This window comes from Oryctolagus cuniculus, chromosome 3, assembly GCF_051225735.1.
Source record: "Oryctolagus cuniculus isolate XC-2025 breed Fujian yellow rabbit chromosome 3, ASM5122573v1, whole genome shotgun sequence".
Lineage (NCBI taxonomy): Eukaryota > Metazoa > Chordata > Mammalia > Lagomorpha > Leporidae > Oryctolagus > Oryctolagus cuniculus.
Window position 1 is genome coordinate 159089864 of NC_142869.1, and position 26011 is coordinate 159115874.

Below are 26011 nucleotides of genomic sequence, written 5' to 3' on the forward strand. Positions count from 1 at the left end.
CTTAATTCCTACAACCTGCGTTCTATCTCCTTGTTCCACCCTAAGTGCATTTCCTACATCCATCAACAATTTCAGAATGATTAAACTCAACAGGTCCTTATCAGTGCTGATTCTTTTGAAGTCTCAGAATCACCTAAAATAATAAACCACTCTTTCTTATGAAGCAATCCCTGCTGAAGGTTCTCTTCTGATTTTTCTTCTGTTTTTGTTCTCTCTCTCTTGCCAGTTCTCTTTCCTTAAAACCAGAATTTCTTGAAATTCTGTCAGAATGCTTTGTGTCTTCACACTCACACATCTCCTTGGAAAACTTCATATTTTCACAGGTTAAGTGAATATTAATATTAATTAGTTAATATTAATACAGCAGACCACTGAACTTCTGTCTTCATCCAGGACTCTCTCTTCTGGGCTTATATATCCAATCATCTGTTCAATATAATTTAAAAATTTCAACCCAAAACTGTTCCCCAAATGCTTTATTCCTTCTTCAAACCCAGGATCACCTATCCAAGCTAATGGCATCACCATCACCATAATAACAAATATTTATGGTATGCTGAGTAGATAATTAGCACTGAAAATGAAGTAGGTGTTTTAATTTACTTAATGCTTATGACACAATGAGATAGATAGTGTTATTATGACATTTTACAGATGAAAACCTGAAACACAGAGAGGTTAAGTACATTGCCACAGGTTACAGAGCCTGAAAATCATGGACTTCAAATTTGAACCACAATATCTTGCTTCATTGCCCTTATTCTCTGCTCCTGTGCTGTATTGCTAGTTATCCTTGAAAATATTCTCTTCCTTATCTCTCCAGATTCTGTCAATTTTATCTACTTCAATCTATCTGAATTCGGTTCCATCTCCACTGCTGTTGCCTTGGTCTAGGTCATTGTTATCTCTGACTCAAATTATTGTAATATCTTTATGAGTCTGCATCAATTCCTGTCTATTTCATGCCTGCCTTACCCATGCTGACTTTTAAAAATATTTAAATGTATTTAATAAATATATGAAATTTGTAATCTCTTATCTTTTTATGTTTGTATATTTTGATAATATATTTGGATTTTTTCTAAGGCTGTAGTATGAAGGATAGGTCCTAAATAGGCAAGAATTAGCATAAGGAGGTCTGTAAAGAGGTTATTAGAGTAATCCAGATGATATTTTCTCTACTCACGCTGTGATGAACACTTAGATTGTTCCAATATCTTGAATATTGTGAATACTTCTGCAATGAACACAGGGGTGCAGATAGCTTTTTTATGTGTTGATTTCATTTCTTTTTAGCATGAACTTTTTAAAGTACCCTTATAAGCCCACCAGATCAAATGGTAGTTCTATTTTAATGTTTTGAGGAACCTCCATGGTGTTTTCAGTAATGGTGCTTCCAAATGACATCCCCACTGACAATGTACAAGGCTTCTTTTTTTCTGGAGGATAAATGGAAGCATTGCACTGCTCTGCACAGATAAGCATGCTGTCTGTGGCACTGGCACTGTGAGATACCTTTGCAAAATCATGATAAGGAAGAAGCGTCTACTCATAAAAAGTCATCATGGATGTGGGTATGGCATTTAGCATGGCAGGGTCAGGTGCTTTGGGTTGGAATTTGCCTTTTACTTTCTAATTAACTTAAAGGTCAGCCCCTAAAGGGTTTCTTTGCCCAAAAGAAGCAATTTTACAGATGTCTCCTTTAGCCTTATGCTTCTACATAGAAATAATGTTTATTTACCATATAATAAAATTTTCCAATGAAAACTTAAACATAGTGTGTAAATAAAATATCAAAATAAGTTTCAAACTTCTGGTGAGTGATACAATATGACAACTGAAATTTAGGGCATAAATATTAAATATTTTACAATGAGGAATACTTCAATACAAACCAGAAAGTGATGCATAATTTAGATATTATGAAACTTGAAATAAGAATGAAAATTAAAATATCTACTATAAGGCAATTCAGAATGGTCATAAAAATGAAATTAAAATATAAGTTTATTTTGGTGCAGATATTTTTTATATTCATGCTTATAAGAGTACTTCAAAAAGTTTCTGGAAGGGGAGTATTATGATAAAGCTATGCATGTCATTTGAAATGTTTTTATTTCAAAATAAATTTACTTTTAATTGACTTCTAGGAACTTTTTGAAGTTCTCTAATATGTGTATACTTTCTTATTTACATATTAATTTTCAAAAATACAAATAAAGAACAATATCAGCTTTCATATAAATGCTAAACTTCAAATATGTGTGCATATATCAGTAATTATTAAGTATGTCTACTTAAATATACAAAATTATGTAATATTTAAATTAAAATGTTCATGTACATATATGTGCCTTGAGATAAGTAAGGCTAAAATGAAATGTCTTAAATACTAACAATGTTTTTTTTTTTTCTTGGTGATGAGATTAGAGATATCTACTGCCTTCATGATAAATTTTGTATCTCCTGCAATCATAAAAAATTATAACTGATAAATGAATCAACAACTCTTAGACAGGTTTTTAGAGATTAGATGTGGTACACTGATCTAATTTTTCAGAAGAGCGTTATTATATAACTCTTCACTGCAGAATGAAACAGGAATCCACGTATTTGAATTCCCTCATAGTAGTTTCTCCCTATACCATCTTGCCTTACACAACAGTTTTACTTATGTAAAATTTAAAACCTACATATAAGACTACCTTCGATTACATTTCATACTACTTTTACTACTATTGTTCCCTGTCGTGTTTTCCTTCAATCCCAGTTCTGACTTATTTCATGCACATATATGACACGCAACACTCCGTGAGTATGCCTTCCACATCCTCTTCCAAGTAACCGGACAAATGTCTACTAGGAAATAACCAAACGCAGAATCCGATGACATCATCACACCCACACACCAGATCAGAAATCCTTTAGGCCCAGCTATAACTCGCTATTGCCACCTGGTGGCAGTGATTGCCGATTTCAGGGGCAAGTTACAGGTTTCCAGCCTCCAGGGCTAAAAATGCACACATGAATCAGCATTGGCAAAACCTGTGATCTTCATAGATTGTGAAAAATAATTCACTTGTGTGGCATAAAAACATCAGGGACTCTGTTTATATCTAAGTAATTATTAAAGAACAATTGCAAAAGCATTGGTTTCCACAAACCATTTTCAGCTTGTCCGAGAGAGCCAGTTGAACATTTTTCAGCTGGTATTTGGATATTTATTTAACAACATTCATATGATGCCATATCTTGATTATTCAGTTGTAGGCATCACAGTTAATTTTCCAGCATGTTAGATGACAGAATTTAGCTTTCTTTCACAGCTTCCTTCACCGAATATACTCATCCTTGTAATGTCTCCATCGTCCTGTTAGGGTTGTATCATAATTTTGCTTACAGCAAAAGTTCTGTGTTTAGAACATTGTCTAGAGCTATACTAACAGCTAAGTTAAATAATATATATTTTCCATATCCTCCCTCAGAGTTAGAAAATTTTCTTTTTCCCCACCTGCTTGTTTTTTTAAGTACATTCCATGGGGTCTATCCTAAATATCCCCTGTTTAAATCCGCTTAGAACACTCAAGTAATAGGAGATTCGGTCAACATCAAATATCTTACCAGTTTTCTTGTCTTGGCAGCCTCTCTTGAAGGGCCTCCCTGCCTGTCCTATGTCTAGCCATGTTTTTACCTAGAGCTGCAAAGAGGATCAGTCCTAAGTCTACTCTCTCACTTCATGGACACATTGGTTGAGTATTGATTCCATGGTGAAAATAAATGTTTCTCAAAACGTTGAAGCATTTTCTGTATTGTTTCTAAGCTTCTGATGCTGCTGTGACGTGTTCAGCCATTGTCAGAGCCCTTCTAAGGCATCGGGTTTTACATCTCCTTGAAAGCTTTTAAAGCTTTTCTTTACTCACAGTATTCTGAAATCTCAGAGATTTCAAAATAGATGTGTCCTGTGTAGATCTGTTTCATCCATTGTGCTGGTACCCAGCGGCCCTTTGAATCACAAAAAATATATTTTTCCATTATGGAAAGTTTCTTGAATTTTTATTCTTTTCCTAAAAGTCTTATTATTTCTCTTATTCTTGTTTTTTCCTAGTTTGTCTACTGAATTTTCCATTTCTAATATATTCTATATATTTATATTTATACCTTTCATATTTGTTTTACATATTTTATATTTTATCTTGCTTCTCCTTTTTAGAATGCTATTAATATTTCATGAATTTGATGTCCTTCTTTACCTCTTTGAATACATTAATGACATTTTCTTCTCTCCTGTTTTCATCTTCTTCCTCAGCCTGTTTCCTGCAAGTTGCTGTTTTCTTTTTCTTTGAGATTCTGTCTTTCATGCCTGAGCCTCTCTTTGGGTATCCAGGAGGTTCTGGCTGTTGACTCATAGTTAAGGCAGTGAAAAGTGCTTGGATGCATGCACAGGTGTTCAAGGACTGCCTTGGAACTTTACTGTGCTACCACCTAACTGGACCATTTTTTGAGAAAATGCTGAAGTCAGTAGCTTTTCATCTTTTCTCATGTATTGAATGCATCTGCCAGGAAAATATGTTCTGACCCTCTCTCTGCTGACACCTGGAGGACATAGAACTGGCTACTGGGGCCCAGTAGGTAAAGGAAATGTTTTCGACTTTCAGCACAGGAACTTTCAGTGAATGCCCCTATTTTCTTTGACATCTTCCTCCTATCTGGAGCTCAGTCATTATCCCATTTTGCCATATCTATGACCATATTTCTTCTTGGTGGAGGAGGAACAGTCACATTTATGTGGAGTTGGGAGAGAAAAGTGAGGATTTAGAATGGACATTTGGTCTAGTGGTTAAGATGCCCACGTCCTACATCTTAGTGCCTCGATTCAATTCCCAACTCCAGCTTCCTGCTAATGTGTACTTTGAGAGGCACAGTGAAGGCTCAGTTAATTCCTGCCACCCAAGTGGTAGATGTGAACTGAGTTCCTGGCTTTATTCTCTGGCTGTTTGGAGTATTTCAGGAGTGAACCGAATGGAAAATTTTCTCTCTGTCTCTCTCTCTTTCTCTCCATCTTGTCTCTCTGTCTCTGTCTCTGTCTCTCTTCATCTGTCTGCCTCTCAATTTTTTTTTTTAAAGGGAGAAATTTGGGCATTGAATTTCTTCCAAACACTTTTTCCTCACTCTCACTTCCTACATTTTGAAAAATTTTAAAGGTGTTGTAAATTACTTATCAGTTTTTCTCACTACTGATTTAGGATTCACTTTCTTTTTCTTTTTCTTTTTTTTTTTACAGGCAGAGTTGACAGTGAGAGAGAGAGACAGAGAGAAAGGTCTTCCTTTGCCGCGCTGATCCGAAGGCAGGAGCCAGGTGCTTCTCCTGGTCTCCCATGCGGGTGCAGGGCCCAAGGACTTGAGCCATCCTCCACTGCACTCCCTGGCCACAGCAGAGAGCTGGACTGGAAGAAGAGCAACCGGGACAGAATCCGGCGCCCCAACCGGGACTAAAACCCAGTGTGCTGGCAACACAGGTTGAGGATTAGCCTATTGAGCCACGGCGCCGCCCAGGGATTCAGTGACTATAGGATAACTGATTCACTTCTTGACCCAACCCTTTAATTTCCATCTTCCAACACAATTTTATTCTAATCTTTTCTCTTGACATTTATAGAATTGTGATTATGACTTAAAAAGTCTATTTGTTCAGGGCTGCCATTGAGGCACAATGGATTAAGCCATAACCTGCAACACCGGCATCCCAAATGAGCACTTGTTCAAGTCCCAACTGCTCCACTTCCAATCCAGCTCCATGTTAAGGTGCATGAGGAGGCAGAAAAAGATGGCATAAGAACTTGGTTCTCTGCCACCCACGTGGGAGACCTGGGTGTTGTTTCAGGCTCCTGGCTTTGGCCTGGCCCAGCGCCAGCCATTCAAATCATTTGGGGAGTGAAACAGAGAGAGAAAATGGAAGACTTCTCTCTCCCTCTTTCTCTTATAACTCTGCCTTTCAAATAAATAAATGAATAAATAGATTTTTAAAAGTCTATTTGTTCTTGCTTTATAGAGATTCAGTATAGAGGGAGGTAAATGAGCTGTTCAATATGCCAACTTAATGGAAGAGGCCATATTTATCTTTTTGCATTAAATAAGAATTCAGTGAATCTTTACTAATAATTAGCATACAGGTTGCCCTAGATGTTTTTATGGTCTATAGGTGGGTGGTTGATGTTGATAATAAGGGGAGGAGGGGAAAGTGGAAGCTCCGTAGAGTTAGAGGTATTGAGACAGTGAGGTTTTACCTTTTTTGCTTGCATAGTAAAGAATTTTGTTACACATTGTAAACTGAGGTATCAGTGTATATAATAATAGTGTGATGAATAAGAAATATTTAAAATTTAGCAGTCAGGGCATGCAAACTCTTAATAAAATCTCTATTCTCTTGAGTTCTCCAGCTATCAGGGAAATGCAAATAAAAACCACATAAGGTTCTACTTCACTCCAGTTAGATTGGCTATCATCCTAAAATCAAAAAATAATAAATGCTGATGAGTATAAGGACAAAAAGGCACCCTAATACACTTTTGGTGGGAAAGTAAACTAGTCAACCTTGGAGATTCCTCAGAAATCTAAAAATATATCTACCACATGACCCAGCCATCTCACTCCTGGAAATACACACAAAGGAAATGAAGTCAGCATATGAAAGCATGATCTGTACCCCACATGTTTATAGCAGCTCAATGCACAATAGCTAAGATATGGAATAAACCCAGAAGCCCATGAACTTATGACTGAATAAAGAAAATGTGGTATATATACACAATGGAACACTACTCAGCCATAAAAAAAATGAAATCTGTCTTTTGCAACAAAATGGATGAACTAGAGGCCATTATATTTAATGCAATAAGCTTGACCTAAAAAGACAAATATCAAATGTTTTCTCTGATCTGTGGTAGCTAATACATAGAGTACAAAAAGCAATTAATATATACAAGTGAAATTGACATCTTGGGATTTGATTATTGCTTATAGCCCTTGTCTATACTCCTGTAGAATACTGGTTTTTCTACTTTATACTTGCTAAACTATTTTTTTAGTGGAGGGTTATGCCTGTGTTTATAAAGTAAGTTAAAAATACATTATTGCAATATTAAAAGAAAATTGAAGAAAGGAAAGAGGATGGAGACAGAGAGCAAAGCATCATTATATCCTTAGAATTATATCTATGAAATACATGAAATCTCTTTATACCAATAAAATGGTCTCTATACTCAACAATGAAGAAAATAATGGTTATATCCTGATTTAAATATAAAATTGTATGATCCTTAATGTTTACATTTTAGAAGCTTCCTCTGAAAATTCCTAATGAAGAAATGTGTGTGTGTGTGTGTGTGTGTGTGTGTGTGTTTAAGACAATATATGGGAAATATTTTTCTTTCTATAGAGATAAAATGAAATAACACATAGGTAATATAGCATATTTATCTATCTAGTAGAATGACCAATATAGTCCCTGTTAAAATTCTGTTTATTAAAAATAATCTCTTTGGATGTAAAGACTCCTAGGGCAGATAGTTGATCCCCAACAGTCTGTGACCGCAGGAATCCTACATCATATGACTGTGGTAAACCTGGCACTGTGCAATAAGCTGAGATAACTCCATGCTCACACTACACAGCATATAGAGTCTTTGTGTAGTTCACACAAATGAGTGAGTGGGGTGTGCAGGCATAGGGAGGTTTACCTTGGCACAGAAAAGGGCAAAGGTGGGGAATGATCACGCCAGCCAGGGTGATAATCCCCTCTGCCCTACCAACTACAGCGGAGAGCTACCGCACATATTTTGGGTGTTGCCCTGAACTTTAGCCTCACCCACAAATGCTGGCCAGAGCTCCCTGGCCCCCTCTCTGGATATTCCCTGAAGGTACAGCATCACATTATGCCTTGGATCACATTCCCAAAACAAAGACTTCAGAGGAGGTACAAACAAGTGTTTTTCCTTTATGCATAAAAATCATAGAAATATAAGAAATATGAACAAAACAATATAAGTCCCCAAAAGGAACACAATAATACTTTGAAGATGAAGATATTGCAGAAATTCCTGAAAAGGAATTCAATAAATAGATTGTAATATTTCTCAAAAGCAAAGAGAAACATTATATAATTTTAAAAAATTAATGAATGACATGGATGAGAAACTTAGCTGGGAAACTGAAATGTTAAAGGACAATCAAATTAAAATATTATACACGAAGAAGTCAATGTCAAATAAAAATACAGTGGAAAGCCTTAAAAACAGACTCAGTGAGGACAAAGAAAGAATATTTGAGCTAGAAGACAAACCTTGTGAAATATCACAGTCAGACAAAAAAAGGAAAAAAATCATAAAAAATAAAACAGTGTTCAGGATCTATGGGCTACCATCAAATGACAAAATATATGTGTTTTAGGCATTCCTGAAGGATTGGAAAATCAAAATGACTTAGAAAACTTATTCAGTGAAATAATACTAATTTTTTTTTCAAATTTGGACAGAAATGGGCATCCAAGTATAGGAAACACATGGAACCCCAAATAGACATGGTCATAAAAGGTCTTCACAATGACACAATATATTCAACTTTTTAAAGTAAAACATAAAGAAAATATACTAAAATGTACAACAGAGAAACACTAGGTTATCTTGAAAGGATCTCCAATCAGATCTCCAATCAGATTTCAGAAACCTCATGGGCGAGAAGAGAATGGAGAGATATAATCCAAGTTGTTAGAGAAAAAACCACAATACTCCATACAACAAAGCTTTCATTTATAAATGAAGGTGAAATAAAGACTTTCTAAAGCAAATAAAAATTGAAATAGTTTGTCACCACCCAGTTGACATTACAAATGATACTTAAAGATGTATTACACACAGGTACGAGAAAGACAACCAGCATCATAAAAAATGTGAAGGCAGAAAACTTCCTAATGATAGTACAAAGGAGATCTAAAACAAAAAAATGAGGATATTTACAGAAAAATGGCAAGACCAAGTTATCACTTATCAATAATAATTTTCAATATAAATGGACTAAACTCTCCAATTAAAAGATACAGATTGGAAAATAGAAATGAGCAGGAGTGGCTATCCTAATATCAAAACAAAATAGACTGTAAGATGAAAACTATCAAAAGAGACAAAGAAGATCATTACACAATGATTAAGGGATCAACTCAACAGGACTATACTAAATGTCTATGTACCCAATGCCAGAGCACCCAGTTATTAAAACAAATGTTAATGAATATAAAAGGAGACATAGGCTCCAATACAATAATAATGGAGAACTTCAACACCCCACTTTCATCAATGAACAGATCATCTAAATAAAAAATCAACAGAGAAACAACAGAACTAATTTATACAATGAACCAAACTGACTAGTTGATATCTATAGAACATTTCATCCCACAGCTACAAAATACACATATTTTTCCTCGTGGCAGTGAACTTTCTCTGGGTTAGACCATATGCTATGCCATAAAGCAGTATTTAACAAATTCAAAAATATTGAAATCATGCTATGTATCTTTTCTGACCACAGTGGAAACAATCTGGAAATTAACAACATAAGAAATTCTGGAAAATTTTCAAGCACATACAGATTGAACATCATGTTTATGAATGAATAGGTTTTAGAAGGAATCAAAAGAAAAATCAAAAAATTTCTCAAAATGAATGAAGATGGCAACACAATTTATCAAAACTTATGGGATACAGTAAAAGCAGTATTAAGAGGAAAGCCTACATCAACAAATTGGGAAGGCATCAAATAAATGAGCTATCAATACATCTCAAGGACCTAGAAAAACAAGAATATACAAAATTCAAAGTTATTAGGTGGAAATAAATAATTAAAATTAGAGAAGAAATAAACAAAACTGAAGCAAAAATGATATAAAAATTGACAAAATGAAAATCTGTTTTTTGAAAAAATAAACAGCCAACTGTTTCAACTGGTTCAACTAACAAAGACAAAATGGGAGAAGACCCAAGCTAATAAAATCAGAGATGAAAAAGGAAAATGTTACAATGAATACCACAGACAAAAAGAACCCATCAGGAATTATTACAAACAGCTATAAGCCAACAAACTGGAAAACTTAGAAGAGATTGATAGATTTCTGGACACACACAATCTACCAAAATTGAGTTGTGAAGACACAGAAAACCTAAACAGACAAATAACCAAGACAGAAATTAAATCAGTAACAAAAACCCTCCCAACAAAGAAAAGCCCAGAACTGGATGGCTTTACTTCTGAATTCTCCCAAACTTTAAAAAAAGAAGTAATTTCTATTCTTCTCCAACTATTCAAAACAATTGAAAGGGAGGGAATCCTCCCAACTCCTGTTAGTACAGCAAACTTAATTCCAAAGAGTTCTTGCAAAAGATCCCGGAAGTACAGATAATAAATGTGAAAGTAGACATTTATTATCTACCTTTTGATTACATTGAGCTACAAACTTCTGCACAGCAATGGACACACTCAACAAAGTTAAAAGGCAACCAACGGGATGAGACAAAGTATTTACAAACTATGCAACTGACAAAGGGCTAATAACCAAGATCTATAAAGAGCTCAAGAAACTTAACAACACAAAATAAACGACCCAGTTAAGAATTGGGAAAAGGACATTAACAGGTACTTTTCAAAGGATGAAATACAAATGGCCATCATCCATCATACGTGAAACAAATGATCAGGATTCTTAGCCATCAGGAAATGCAAAAAAAAAAAAAAAAAAATGAGGAAAAGATGAGGTTTCACCTCATTCCAATGAGAATGACTATCACTCAAAAATAAAAAAAATAGGAAATGCTGGCAAGGATGTGGGGAAAAAAAGTACCCTAATGAAATAAGCCAGTCCCAAAAAGACAAATATCATTTGTTATCTCTAATATGCATTAGCTTACAAAGAACACAAAAATGTATAGGATTGATGCAGCCATCTTGTGATTTAATTGTTGTTTCCATCTTATTTATACTCCTGTGGAACTTGGTCTTTCTACTTCTTGCTTATTAAATATTATGCCTAGTTTTGCATTAAGCCTATGATTATAAAGTAGACTGAAGCTATGTTTTTGCAAAAATTAAAAGAAGACAAAAAAGAAAGGAACAAAGGAAAGGGATTAAGGATTGAGGGAGGGAGAGAAAAATGGTTATCTTCTTAGAATTTTACCTATGAAATACATGAAATTTGTTCTGTTTATACTAATAAAAATTTAAGAAAGAATGGATGCCAATGACAGGCGAAATATATGTCAATGTGCAAATAAAATATAACGGTTGATCTAGCAGTCTGTAAAACAAAAATACACTTCAATAATTATAAAGACCTTTCTATTAAACAAGATGAAGAATTACTCTATAAAATTATAAAATATTAATTTACCAGAAATAAAAAACCATTTTAAGCTGATTCTACATAATGTAATCTCACAATATATAGAAACTAAAATTGACAGCCCTGTCAGGAGAAAGATACACACCATAGAGGGAGATTAACAAAAGAGTTTCACCTATCACACAACTAAGCAGGTAAAAATTGCTTAGGTCACAGATTTGGAGAATACAACCAGAAAACATGATCTGACACATCATGACAGGGTTCTGGAAAACATTGAACTCAGTATGCTGAAAATGTATTATTAATTTGAGAAGTTAATGAAAATGAAAAAATAATGTATCACAGTTAACCATGTACTAATTCATAAGTTTTGAAGAATTTATAGAACATAGTATCTAACCACATTAAATTAAGTTAGGAAGCAGAAAGAAAACAACAAAAATAACTACAAAAGCCTCGTTTATTTCAAATTTCAAAAACATTTGTAAGGAGCTGTGGGATCTAAGAATCTAGTATAATGGAAATCAGAAATCACAAAGAAATGAAAAAATAGGAAATATTGTTAAAGTAATAGAAGAAGGTTAAAGTTCTTAAGTCTTTTTTTTTTTTTTTTTTTTTTTTTTTTTTTTTGACAAGGCAGAGTGGACCGTGAGAGAGAGAGACAGAGAGAAAGGTCTTCCTTTGCCGTTGGTTCACCCTCCAATGGCCACTGCGGCCGGCGCGCTGCGGCCGGCGCACCGCGCTGATCTGATGGCAGGAGCCAGGAGCCAGGTGCTTTTCCTGGTCTCTCATGGGGTGCAGGGCCCAAGCACCTGGGCCATCCTCCACTTCACTCCCTGGCCACAGCAGAGGGCTGGCCTGGAAGAGGGGCAAGCGGGACAGAATCCGGCGCCCCAACCAGGACTAGAACCCGGTGTGCCGGCGCCGCAAAGCGGAAGATTAGCCTAGTGAGCCGCGGCGCCGGTCAAAGTTCTTAAGTCTTTACACACAAAAAAGAAAGAAAACTCAACATGAATAAGGCAGATATTTAATTAAAAAGTTAGCAAAAACATATTGAACAAAATAGTAAAGAAATTGGAAGAACATAGAGTGGAATGCATATGAAGTAGAGAGAGCGTCAAAACAACCAGAAGTCAGTTTTTCAACAAGACTTGTGAGATTAATGAAATAGACATATTTTTGACAACATTATTTGGGAAAAAATATAAAAGTAGATGTAAAAATGTTAAAAATGGAAAGAGGTATAAATATATACTAGTATATATAATATATAATTATATACTATAGAAACTAAATTGACAATAAATGAATATTCATAACCACATCCTACTAAATTTGGGATGGAATCTATAAATTCTAAGAAAAAATCTAAAGCAAGAACAGAAAATTTTAAGAATTCTAAAGCAAAGAAAACAACACAGTGGTTTTCTAGGTATGTATGCTCTATCCTCTCCTTGCTTGTCCTGTTCCTGTGTGGGTAAAGGGAGGCAGGTGAGGCAGCCATCTTGAACCACAAGTTCTGGTGTGGCAACTGGCAGAGCAGACACAGAAGAGTGAAGTCATCACAATTGTGGGACCACCACCCCATCCTATTCCTCTCTTGTTGACACTTTAGCTATTTTGAGTGTTTGTTGTAGTGGCCACATCATAACCTAACTAGTCAAAGTGATAAAACTGAAAATAAGAGAAATGCTAACACAATTATTTAGACTGTGGTTGACTGTGAGGGAGTATGAGTGGGTCACTGTGATTGTGTGAGAAAGGTAAACAGAACCAGAGAGATTTCTAGAAATTGTTATGCCTATTCCTTAAGGGTATGGTATATGTAGTTTTATTATCCTTTAAAATGTTAGATTTTATAAATGTGCATATGTATATAACATTTCAGAACTGAAATATATTTAAAAATTGGGAAAAAGCAGCATTGTGGAACAGCAGGTAAACCTGCGCTTGTGATTCGCATCCTGTTATCACAGTGCCTGTTCAAGTTCTGGCCACTTTGCTTCCCATCTAGCTTCTTGCTAACACACTTAGGAAAGCAATGGAAGATGGCCTAAGTGCATGGGTCACTGCCATTGCCACCCATGCGGGAGACCATGATGGATTTCTTGGCTCTTGGCTTTGGCATGGCTCAGGCCTAGCTGTTGCAGCCATTAGGAGGAATGAACCAGCAGATTCTCTCTCTCTCTCTCATCTCTCTGTCTCCCTCTCTCTCTGTTTCTTTGTCTTTCAAAAAATAAATCTTAAAAAAATACTTTGAGGGGGTCTGGCACTGTCACCTAGCAGGTAAAACTACTACCTGTGATGCTGGCATCTCATCTGGGCACCAGTTTGCGTCCCTATTGCTCCACTTCTGATTTAGCTCCCAGCTAATGGCCTGGGAAAGCAGCAGAAGATGTCCCAAACGTTTGGGCCTCCACCACCTACATGGGAGCCCCAAATCAAGCTCCTGGCTCCTAGCTTCAGCCTGGCCGAGTGCTGATTGTTGTGGCCATGTAAGGAGTGAACCAGCATATGAAAGAACTCTCTCTCTCTCTCTCTCTCTCTCTCTCTGCCTCTCCCTCTCTCTCTGTAATTCTTTCAAATGAATAAATCTATTTTTAATTCAATAACATAGAATGTAAAGAGCTACATCTTAGTAACTCAACAGTAAGCAGTTTCTTTAAGAACAAAATATTTTGTGGGACCACAACTATGTATGGCCATTAATGAAGCTAGATCTTTGTTGTAATAAAGTGGAAGTGTGGTCATGTTCACAGACTGATACTGAGATTCCAAATGGTATGGTGGTCACCCTCTCTCTCCCTGTTCGCCTGCTCTATAAACATCTTCCATAAACCACCAGGTGTGGCTGCATGTGTAAAAGGAGGCACCTTGGTTGTGTCCAGTGAGGTCTGGGCAGATCTAATAATTGTCTTCACTGCCCAGTGTCACTAGGCAGAGTAGTCAAAGAGAACAGACTTTGGTTTGCAGTAACTATGTGCAATAACTAAATTGACTACCTTTTTCATATTTGTCCTAGGGACCAGTAAGATTCAAATAAGAAAATGAAACACTACTTTGAGAACAGAATTGTATCTCTTTATACTGCATTAGCTAATCCCCATCACTGGTATTCCGGTTAAAGGAAAAAAATAATGATGCTGATTTTCAGAACCAAAAGTAGTTCCTATCTGGTTGTCAGTCAGTCTACCCACAAAAACTTACCAAACCTTTAGGCTACACTTTCACTTTGTCAAATGAAACAACTGATAGGGAAGCAAGTGACAAGTTTCAAAATAAGTACATATCTAACTGTAGCTCTAATATAATGTCATGTATGCTGATATAGAAACAACCAAATTTAATGTACCTTTTCCACCTCTGTCTTGCTTGAATTTTTTTCTGCATCATCATTACTGTATCTGAAAAATAAATTGACTTAGTTTATAATTTCATTTAAATGTTATTTAGAAAATCTTAATCAAAATATCAATATTCTTTACCCTGGAACTGATTTTGTTTTCTCTTTACTCTCATTTATTTCATACACAATAGCAGTTTCTGCAAAACATTAAATAAAAGAAAAATAATTTAAATAAAAGTTTATCATTAGGTTTGAATGTATGTGTGTGTATTTATAACTTGAAAGTACAAATAAGCAAATACACTTTGAACTGACTTAACATTGACCTTAACAAAGTATTTTACAAATATGAATATCCTCCAAACGTTTTCACAGCAGCATCAGAGCAGTTCATCAGAACCAGAAATCATCACAATGAAATGTGGTGCTGCAGCCAAACAGAATGCAGGAATTAAAAATCTCTAATGTTCTATTGAAAGGTCATTTCGGAAAAGAGTAACCTGGATCTCTACTGATATAGACATGAGATGTTGCTCCATCAGACTGGCTGGAGGATAGGAAAGGCATTTTTCCCTTTTTGCAAAAGAATACAAATCCAACAATTGATTTAAGGTAAACTACTAGTATCATGTAATTCTTTTGTATAGGTGTTTGAAACTACAGAAAAGGAAGGTTGAATTAACATCTTTCATGTAAAGACAGTTAATTCAAGATATACCCCAGAATTCTGACTTAGTATCTAGTGACCAAATGACTGGACTCCACTGTGGCTACATGAACACATGATACCATCAATTTCCAGTCCGGGGTTGGAAGCTCCTTGGAAATTAGTCATCTGAGTGGCCTCCGCTTCTGCTTCAGCACTGATGATCTGCTGTGCTACAGCCTCCACAATGGGCATCACCATGGCAGCTGTAGAGGTGTTGCTAAGCCACATAGACAGGAAGGCAGTACTGCTCATGAACCCCAGTGTGAGCCTGCAAGGAGACAGCCTTTACTGTGGAGCCATGCTCTCTAGCTTAATTAGCTCTGTCTTACTTAACTGAAAAGGATAATGTGTGTGAGCTGACAATTAAGTTTTTCAAAATGAGGAGGTTAAGTTTTCACCCAAATGATGAACCCTGAATATAATCACAGCCAGGTAAAAACCAATGTAACACATATAAACATTGAGTTCTAAAGATATTTATCTCTTAGGGAACCATAAAAATCTTCTTTCCAAAAAAAGATAAAAGTTTTAACTTATAACCAAACTGCAATTGGGTACCTGGCATAGCAGCTTATAATATTGTGCAAATACTTGAATGCTCTTTACAGATGACTGCTTGTCTTCAGATACCAGCAACTTTTGAATTCAGATTCTTGAGAAGGCACAAGACAAGGACTAGAATTAATATTTATAAATCATTTTACTTGTTTACTTTTCTATTTCAATAGAAGATGGGTAGAAAAATGGTCAAACCCACTTGCTAAAATGGGATTCAGAATTTTCTGTAGATCCTATTATTTATAATCTCCTGGATTTGACATTCTTCCCTGTTGTCTGGCACGTGTGTGTGTGTGTGTGTGTGTGTGTAATTTATGTTATTTGAAAGGCAGAGTTAGAGAGAGAGGGAGAGAGAGAGAGAAAGAAAGAGGGAGAGACACAGAGAGGGAGAGAGAGTCAGAGAATCTTCCATCTGCTGATTCATTCCCCAAACGGCCACAATGGCCAGAGCTGCGCAGATCCAAAGCCAAGAGCCAGGAGCTTCTTCTGGGTCTCCCTCATGAGTGTAGGGGCCCAAGCACTTGGGCTGTCTTCCACTGCTTTCCCAGGCACGTTAGCAGGGAGGTGAATTGGAAGTAGAGCAGTCAGGACTCGAAATGGTGCTCATAGGGGATTCCGGTGTTGCAGGAGGTGACTCAACCCACTAAGCCTCACCAGCCCCAAGAACAAGATATATTACATTGTTTTCTCTTACAGATAGAGTATCTCTTCAGAGTATCTCTTCTACTTTAAAAATGAGACAGAGTATCTCCTCTTCCTTAAAAATACTTTGCCTGGTGTCCGTTTTGTGACCCATCTGTGATGCTGGCATCTCATTTAGGGTCCAGTCTGAGTATGGGTTGCTCCCCTTCTGATACAGCTCCCTGCTAACATGTCTAGGAAAGCAGAAAGTGGTGGCCCAAGTGCTTGGGCCCCTGCACCCATGTGGGAGATCTGGATGGACTTCTAGGCTCCTGGCTTTGGCTTGGTTCAGTTCCAGCTGATGTGATCATTTGGAGAGTGAACCAGTGGATATAAGATTCTCTCTCTGTAATTCTGCCTTTCAAATTTCAAATAAATCATTTTAAAAATAAAGTAACATCACAATTGCTTTATAATTATAATTACAAACACACAAACGAAAAGGTTAAATCAGGTATAAAATAAATAAATATAAAAATTAAAAAATGTGCCTAAGACCATAACATTTTAAATAATGACTATAAATCTGCAAAATTACACTTAGGAGAAAGCATGATCTGTTTTAGGTCAGAGACCCTAGAAATCATTGGAAGGAAATGTTTCATGTAGAGTCATTTACGACATTCTTTGATTCCCTTTTAAAATAGACTACAACAACAATTCTGTATTACAATTTTTAAGGTGGATATTTTCTATAGAAAAAGCAAAATAAACTTTAGGTATCGGCCGGCGCCGCGGCTCAGTAGGCTAATCCTCCGCCTAGCGGCGCCGGCACACCGGGTTCTAGTCCCGGTCGGGGCGCCGGATTCTGTCCCGGTTGCCCCTCTTCCAGGCCAGCCCTCTGCTGTGGCCAGGGAGTGCAGTGGAGGATGGCCCAGGTGCTTGGGTCCTGCACCCCATGGGAGACCAGGAAAAGCACCTGGCTCCTGGCTCCTGCCATCGGATCAGCGCGGTGCGCCGGCCGCAGCGCGCCGGCCGCGGCGGCCATTGGAGGGTGAACCAACGGCAAAGGAAGACCTTTCTCTCTGTCTCTCTCTCTCACTGTCCACTCTGCCTGTCAAAAAATAAAAAAAAAAATAAAAAAATAAAAAAAAAATAAATAAAAAAAAAACTTTAGGTATCGATAGATACCTACTTAAGCAAGAAATGTCTCTTAGAAAACCTAAAAACATTTTTTAATTTAAGGCATCCGCAATCTGTGAAATCTTCCTATTAGAAAACAGACTGGAATTGGGTAAGCTTTCATATAGTGAAAACACCTTAAATTCAAAGTCACTTGGTGGCATGGTGGATCCTGGCCCCACTATGCAGTGCTTTGTCCCATCCCTGGGGTCATTGTGCAGGTGATCAAGGAAAATAGATACATAGCAATGGTACTCTAAGAGGCACAGGGCAACATTTGAAATGTGAACTGCCTTAAATTTGCTATAAAATTTTTAAGTAACAAAATTTAAACAAAATTTGTCTCATCTATACCATTGTGTTTTCTTGTATATATCAAAACAGTTTCTTCCACAAATGATAAACACAGGTGTGGTGATGCCCTACAATGAAGTATGCAGCAGAAGCCAATATAATTTTTTATTAAAAAAAAATCTGAGAAGGAAACAGCCACCTCAGTCATTAAAGCAAAATGTTATTACACAACAGATTGTGACTCTGGAAATTTTTTTAACTTAAATTCATTTCTTAACAAGAGATGGAATAAAAATCAACCAATTAAAGTAATAAAAGCATTCCTTTAAGTTGGAAAAAAGCAGTCCAATGAGTGATTTCACATTCTACCGATGAAACTTCTTAATTGATTGTTTCAATTTGCAACAGTTGATTTCAAAAGAAAAATGTTCACCTTGAATTCTTCTGCCTACATTTGTATTTTGTCAGTATTTTTTTTTGTCTTTGGTTCTTAACATCTTCCCTGATGATAAAGAATGCTTTTAAACAGGTTTTGAATGTGTAATCAGCCAAGTAAACAAGGTAGGACTGAAATCTACTCTTAGAGTTATCAGTCTTGTGTGTGCTGAAGTTCAAGACTTCTCTCAGCTTTGACTCCTCGGGCACATAAAAGCTTATTCCAGTCTCCCTGTTATTAGACCTGCAGTGAATAGAAAGTTGTTTTCCCCTTCCTACTACTCAAGAGCACTTTATAGTGCTTTAATATTTGCAGAGGGGAAAAAAAAGCCATGAATTACACTGAAATGCAAGCAAGTCCCTGGATGTGCATTGCTTACTTGGTTATTTGTTCTGCACAATGATTATCTGTTCAGAATGTAAACTGAAAGCAGTGGATGCAGTCCTTACCATGCCGGGTTCACACCCACCATCATCACCATTCTCAGAGCAATCCTCTTGTGCAAATTCCATTTTTCTATCGATGTTGCTAAGCAGATGACTCCAATTAGCAGCAGGTGAAAATCTTTGAAATAAGCCGATGCTACCTGAAATTACAATTACACCCATGATTATTTACATTGATGGGAAAAATAGCATTGTACAAGAAAGACATTATTATGCTGCTCTTAACTTTGACCTTCAACCACATATCTTTCTATTTGAGAGAAATGTAGATGTGTTTGAATACCAATTTAAGGATGTCTATACTCTGCCCTAGAGATAGTTGTGCTAAGAAAAAATATGTATACAGAAACAAAAAATGAGCACCCAGAATATTAGATTTTTAAATATCTGAGTAACAGCTGGCAAGTGTCTTCTATGCCTTAATTTTCCACATATAAACTAGGATTCATTTGTTTATAGCCATTACTGAAATTTGGGGAATTTTGAATCAAGTACTGACCTGCCAATATCTTCATCCACACCATTTATCCCATAATTTCAGTCACTCCTTTGAGTTTTGAATACTTTGCTTTCAGAATTATTTATTATAAAACAAGTACCCATTTTCAGCTAATGAATTCAGGGATTAGGAAAATGTCCAAACACTTTCAGCAAAATCTTGCAGTGATATTTCTAAAGGATGCTCTGAAATATGTTAGGTACAACATTTTTTAAAGGATTATGTGATTAGTTCATCTTAGAAAACATGAGATATTTAAATACAAGAATTTCTTGCTAATAGGCTTTACCAAAATCTCTAAATAATAGTTCATAATATCATCTCTAGAGTGGGATACTGTGTTCTGCATGTTTCTCAGGATTAATAATACAAAATTTACTTTTTTAAATTTTTAAGTAGAGCACCACATGTGACTGGTATTTGATAGAACTAACTTTAGGAAATGATTGGCTAAACTAAATATCAAGGCTGTGCTGAACAGGGCAGATTGTAAGAGAAAAGATTCTATTGAAAAAGCAAGTAATGTCTGGTAGAAGAAATGAAAGATTTGGAATAAAACTGTCGTATTGTTATAAACTTCAGAGGAAAAGGAAAATCAATTCTGATGATCATTTTGCTGTTAAATTGTATCAGCACTCTGTAATTAACACACAATTATTCTTAGGTGTTTAAATTTTAACTGAAAAGTGATCCCTGTTAGGAATTTGGAAAACATTATGCTGAATGAAATAAGCCAATCCCAAAGGGACAAATACCACTTGTTCTCCCTGATAGGTGACAACTAACTGAGCACCAAAAAGGAAACCTGTTAAAGTGAAATGAACACTAGGAGAAACGGTGACTTGATCAGCCCTCACCCTGACTGTTGATGAGCAACTTAATATGTTATCCCTCTTAGTATTTTTTTTGTTTGTTCTACTTCATACTTTTGGTTGAATACTGTAATTAATACAAAATTATTCTTAAGTGCTGAACTTAACTGAAAGTGATCGCTGTTAAATATAAGAGTGGGAATAAGAGAGGGAAGAGATGTGCAATTCAGGACATGCTCAAGCTGACTTACCTCAAATGGTAGAGTTAGAAACATACCAGGGGATTCCAATTCAATCCCATCAAGGTGGCATATACCAATGCCATCTCACTAGTCCCAGTGATCAATTTCTGTTCACAATTGATCATAATGATAGGACCAAGAACCAAAGGGATCACATAAACAAGACTAGTGTCTGCAAATACTAGCTGATAGAATAAAAAAGGGAGAGAATGATCCAACATGGGAAGTGAGATACACAGCAGACCCATTGAATGGCAGATGTCCTAAACAGCACTCTGGCCTCAGAATCAGCCCTTAAGGCGTGCGGATCCGGCTGAAAAGCCCATGAGAGTATTTCAGGCATGGGAAGCCAAGACACTCTGGGGGAAAAAAAAAAAAAAACCTACATGAAAGATCTTCACGAGTGAGATCCCAGTGGAAAGAACGGGTCATCAAAGAAGGAGGTACCTTTCTCTGAAGGGAGAAGAGAACTTCCACTTTGACCATGGCCCTGTCTAAATATGATCAGAGTCGGTGAACTCAGGGGGCTTCCATAGCCTTGGCAGCTCATGACAAGAGCCTAGGGTGATTACTGATGCCATAAACAAGAGTGTCAATTGTTAAGTCAACAACAGGAGTCACTGTGCACTTACTCCTCATGTAGGATCTTTGTCCTTAGGGTGCTGTACATTGAGATTTAATGCTATAACTAGTACTCAAACAGTATTTCTCACTTTATGTTTCTGTGTGGGAGCAAACTGTTGAAATCTTTACTTATTGTATGCTAAACTGATCTTCTGTATATAAAGAGAATCAAAAATGAATCTTGATGTGAATGGAAGGGGAGAGGGAGTGGGAAAGGGGAGGGTTGCAGGTGGGAGGGACTTTATGGGGGGGAAGCCATTGTAATCCATAAGCTGTACTTTGGAAATTTATATTCACTAAATAAAAGTTAAAAAAAAAGAAAAAAATTGTATCAGCACTTTAAACACAGCTTATCAAGTTTGACTTGGTTTAATAAAAGGCAAAAATTGTGATAATTCCCTTTAGAATTAATAGCAGACAAGTGGACTTCTTTATGTTTTATGAAATGTTAATTGTTTTTCAAAGTTTGTATTAATCTCTTTACATTTGGTAGCAGTTGAGTAAGAGAAAATACTCTTATTAACTTTAATTCTTTGGTTTATTAAATTTTCTAACACTGAAACAGCATTTACCATGCATAAAAATATTATAGGAGCAGAGACACATTTTTCCTTTTTTGTATCTCCTTAATTCTCAGGTAGCAGGCCTTCATTTTAGTAGGTTTTGCTCTTTTTCTGAGTTCTGTTCCTTTTCTTCCTAAAAATATCACATCACGTAGGTTTACTTGTTTGCTACCTGTCTTGCCTATTATATATATGAGGAGCAGGACTGTATTGCTGTTACTTATCTGGCATCTAGAACAGTTCAGCCACAGAGGGAGGAAGGGTTGGGACATTGAATAAGCTATGGTCTCTGAATTCCTGAATTCCAAATGTCCATATTCTGTCCGAAGCCTCCTATCTTCCTAAATCTCAGTATAAAGATTTCAATTTTTCAATTTACTAGTGTTTTCAGTCTTGTGAATCTTTTTATACTTCTAACTGATTCTATTCCTGCTTCTGAATTTTTCTACTTGGCTTACTTTAAAAATTTGTTCTCCTTGTCCTTCTCTTAAATGCTGATAGTCTACAGGCTGACTATCAAGGATAGTCACCTAATGGTTAACTATCAAGGATTCAACTTTTCTCTCTGTATGATAAAAATAATGCCTGGTACATGCATAGTAGGCAACAAATTCATATTTGTTGAATGACTGCTCAATGCATCAAGGTCTTTATATCCAGACATTTTTTTTTTTAATTTCCAGCCTGGTTTATCCAACCAGAAATTTCTGTTTGAATTTTCCACAAACAACTAAAACTGAAAGCATCCGAAATGATGCTCTCATCCTTTCACTACTCATTCTTTAAACATCTCCTTCCTCTTTTATAATGAAATGTCTAAATGCTCAGTAGCTCAAACCTGAAATCAGAGGGTCAGTCATGATTTTTTTTTCACTTCTAATGTGTGTGTATTGGTCTCCAAGTTCTATAATTTCTAGATCTTCATATCTTTAACTTTATCTATTTTTTCTATTCAGACACTACTATCTTATATAAACTCCTCATAATTTTCACCTGGCTACTGTATGGTTTTTCTTTTTAATTTTTTTTTTTTTAGATAAATCAAGGTATTCTATCCCTTAGTTTGTTCCTCAAATACCCACCATAGCCAGGGCTGAGCCCAGCAGAAGCCAGGAGCCAGAAACTCAATCCAGTTCTTTCATGAGGGTGGCAGGAACCCTATTACTTGAGCCATCAACTGATTCCTCCCAGGGCCTGCATATTCAGGAAGCTGGAGTCAGGAGTTAGTGCAGAGTATTGAACCCAGGCACTCTGAAGTGGGAAGTGGGCATCCTAACTACTAGCCAAATGCTTGCCCTGATGTCCTTTTTCCAGTCCACCCATAGCCCTCTGAGTCATTTTTCTAATTGGTCTTCCTACACGTCTTCAGTGAATCCCATGGCTTCTAAGACCAAATTCAATAGTCCCAACTTGTTGCAGTAGTGCCTTCATTATCTGGTGCTGTATCACCTCTTCAGTCTAATCTCTTACCACTCCAATCCACTTCTTTCTATATTTGTTGCATAGTCTCCCGATCCATAAATTTTTTTATTTATTTTTTATTTAGTAAATATAAATTTTCAAAGTACAGTTAATGGATTACAATGGCTTCCCCTACCCATAATTTCCCTCCCACTCGCACCCCTCCCATCTCCCACTCCCTCTCCCATTCCATTCACATCAAGATTCATTTTCAATTATCTTTATATACAGAAGATCAATTCAGTATATATTAAATAAAGATTTCATCAGTTTGCACCCACACAGAAACACAAAGTGTGAAATACTGTTTCAGCACTAGTTATAGCATTACTTCACGTTGGAAAACACACTAAAGACAGATCCCACATGAGAAGTAAGTACACAGTGACTCCTGTTGTTGACTTAAAGAAACAGTCAAGAAAGTGAAGAGGCAACCAACAGAATGGGAAAAAATATTCACAAACTATGCAACAGATAAAGGGTTGATAACCAGAATCTACAAAGAAATCAAGAAACTCCACAACATCAAGACAAGCAACCCACTTAAGAGATGGGCCAAGGACCTCAATAGATAATTTTCAAAAGAGGAAATCCAAATGGCCAACAGACACATGAAAAAATGTTCAAGATCACTAGCAAACAGGGAAATGCAAATCAAAACCACAATGAGGTTTCACCTCACCCCGGTTAGAATGGCTCACATTCTGAAATCTACCAACAACAGATGCTGGAGAGCACGTAGGGAAAAAGGGACACTAACCCACTGTTGGTGGGAATGCAAATTGGTTAAGCCACTATGGAAGTCAGTCTGGAGATTCCTCAGAAACCTGAAGATAACCCTACCATACAACCCAGCCATACCGATCCTTGGAATTTACCCAAAGGAAATGAAATTGGCAAACAAACAAGCTGTCTGCACATTAATGTTTATTGCAGCTCAATTCACAATAGCTAAGACCTGGAGCCAACCCAAATGCTCATCACCAGTAGACTGGATAAAGAAATTATGGGACATGTACTCTATAGAATACTATACAGCAGTAAGAAACAACAAAATCCGGTCATTTGGAACAAGATGGAGGAATCTGGAAAACATTATGCTGAGTGAATTAAGCCAGTCCCAAAGGGACAAATATCATATGTTCTCCCTGATCGGTGACAACTTACTGAGCACCAAAGGGGAAACCTGTTGAAGTGAAATGGACACTATGAGAAACAGTGACTTGATCAGCTCTTGTCCTGACTGTTGACGTACAATGTAATACTTTATCCATTTTAGTATTTTCTCTTTGTTTTGTTTTAGTACTATTGGTTGTACTCTGTGATTAACACACAATTATTCTTAGGTGTTTAAATTTGAACTGAAAAGTGATCCCTGTTAAATATAAGAGTGGGAATAAGAGAGGGAGGAGATGTACAATTTGGGACATGCTCAATCGGACTTGCCCCAAATGGTGGAGTTAGAATCATGCCAGGGGATCCCAATACAATCCCAACAAGGTGGCATGTACCAATGCCATCTCACTAGTCCAAGTGATCAACTTCAGTTCACAACTGATCACACTGATAGGTCTAAGAGTCAAAGGGATCGCACAAACAAGTCTAGTGTCTGCTAATACTAGCTGATAGAATCAAAAAGGGAGAGAACGATCTATCATGGGAAGTGGGATACACAGTAGACTCATAGAATGGCAGATGTCCTAAATAGCACTCTGGCATCAGAATCAGCCCTTAAGGCATTCAGATATGGCTGAAGAGCCCATGAGAGTATTTTAGGCATGGAAAGCCAAGATACCCTGGAAAAAAAAAAAAAAAAGAAGACCTAAATGGAAGATCTCTGTGAGTGAGATCCCAGTGGAAAGAACGGGGCCATCAAAGAAGGAGGTACCTTTCTCTGAAGGGAGAAGAGAACTTCCACTTTGACTATGACCCTGTCGGAATAAATCCATAAATATTTTAACACTTGATTGTGATTTAACCAGGAATGACCTTCTGCCCTTGCTAATGTTATCTCTAAGTTCCCTTTATGAATGAACACAGATAGCAATTCTTCAAAGATGTTTTTGCTGAGTTTGATTGTATTTCCCTTTATGTTAGCACATTTTAATCTATCCAGTGATTGTTTACTTGTCTAATCATTCCCTTCACTGGCTTAGATACATATTTGAGTGCAAAATAAGCATTCGTGAACACTGTTGTTATGAACTTAGTATATGCCTGACACCTATTGGCACTCGATAGCTGTTGAATCAAATTCCTAAACTTGAGGAACTTACAAGTTGTTAGATGAGAAAAACCTAGTTAACAAAGAGTGAAATAAAATATCATAGATATATTAGAAATACTTATCCAAGTCATAGCTGAGTTTCAAAAATAAGTAGAATAACTACATTTTCCTAAAAGGATTTGGAAGTCTTCCTTCAAGATTTCATACTCAAGTAGATTATTGAAACAAAAATAGTCATTTCAGTTTTTCTCTTCCCTTATCTCGTTTTCCATTGTGTTCATGGAAATTTCTGAACATCTCACTGTTGGTGTGCCTTCTCCCAAATTCATGTTAGAATCTAATATGATCCTAATATGTTCACACCACCACATAATAGGACTAGTATTTTCATGAAAGAGGTTGGAGGGAGCTCCCTTGCCCCACATGAGGACACAACAACAAGTTGCCATTGATGGAGCAGAGGCTGAGCCCTCATCAGAAACCAAATCTGCCAATACCTTAACCTTGGATTTCTCATCCTGCAGAATTATGAGCAATAAATTTCTGTTGTTTATAAGTTACCTATGTTAGGGTATTTTATTGTAGCATTCCACACAGATTAG

General features: G+C 36.5%; 1 protein-coding gene across 2 annotated transcripts in view; it reads right to left on the reverse strand.

The window, feature by feature from the left end:
• SLC13A1 (solute carrier family 13 member 1) overlaps positions 1-26011 on the reverse strand; it is a 90469-nt gene that overhangs the window by 43382 nt on the left and 21076 nt on the right. The window contains exons 3-6 of one of the 2 annotated variants that reach the window (XM_008258262.5): positions 18985-19121; positions 15525-15712; positions 14875-14932; positions 14742-14793 (exon numbers count right to left, since the gene is read on the reverse strand). In XM_008258262.5, the coding sequence (XP_008256484.1) occupies positions 14742-14793; positions 14875-14932; positions 15525-15712; positions 18985-19121 (435 nt within the window). Of the gene's footprint in view, positions 1-14741; positions 14794-14874; positions 14933-15524; positions 15713-18984; positions 19124-26011 lie in introns of those variants that run through there. The other variant, XM_089329491.1, reaches the window with a different exon arrangement.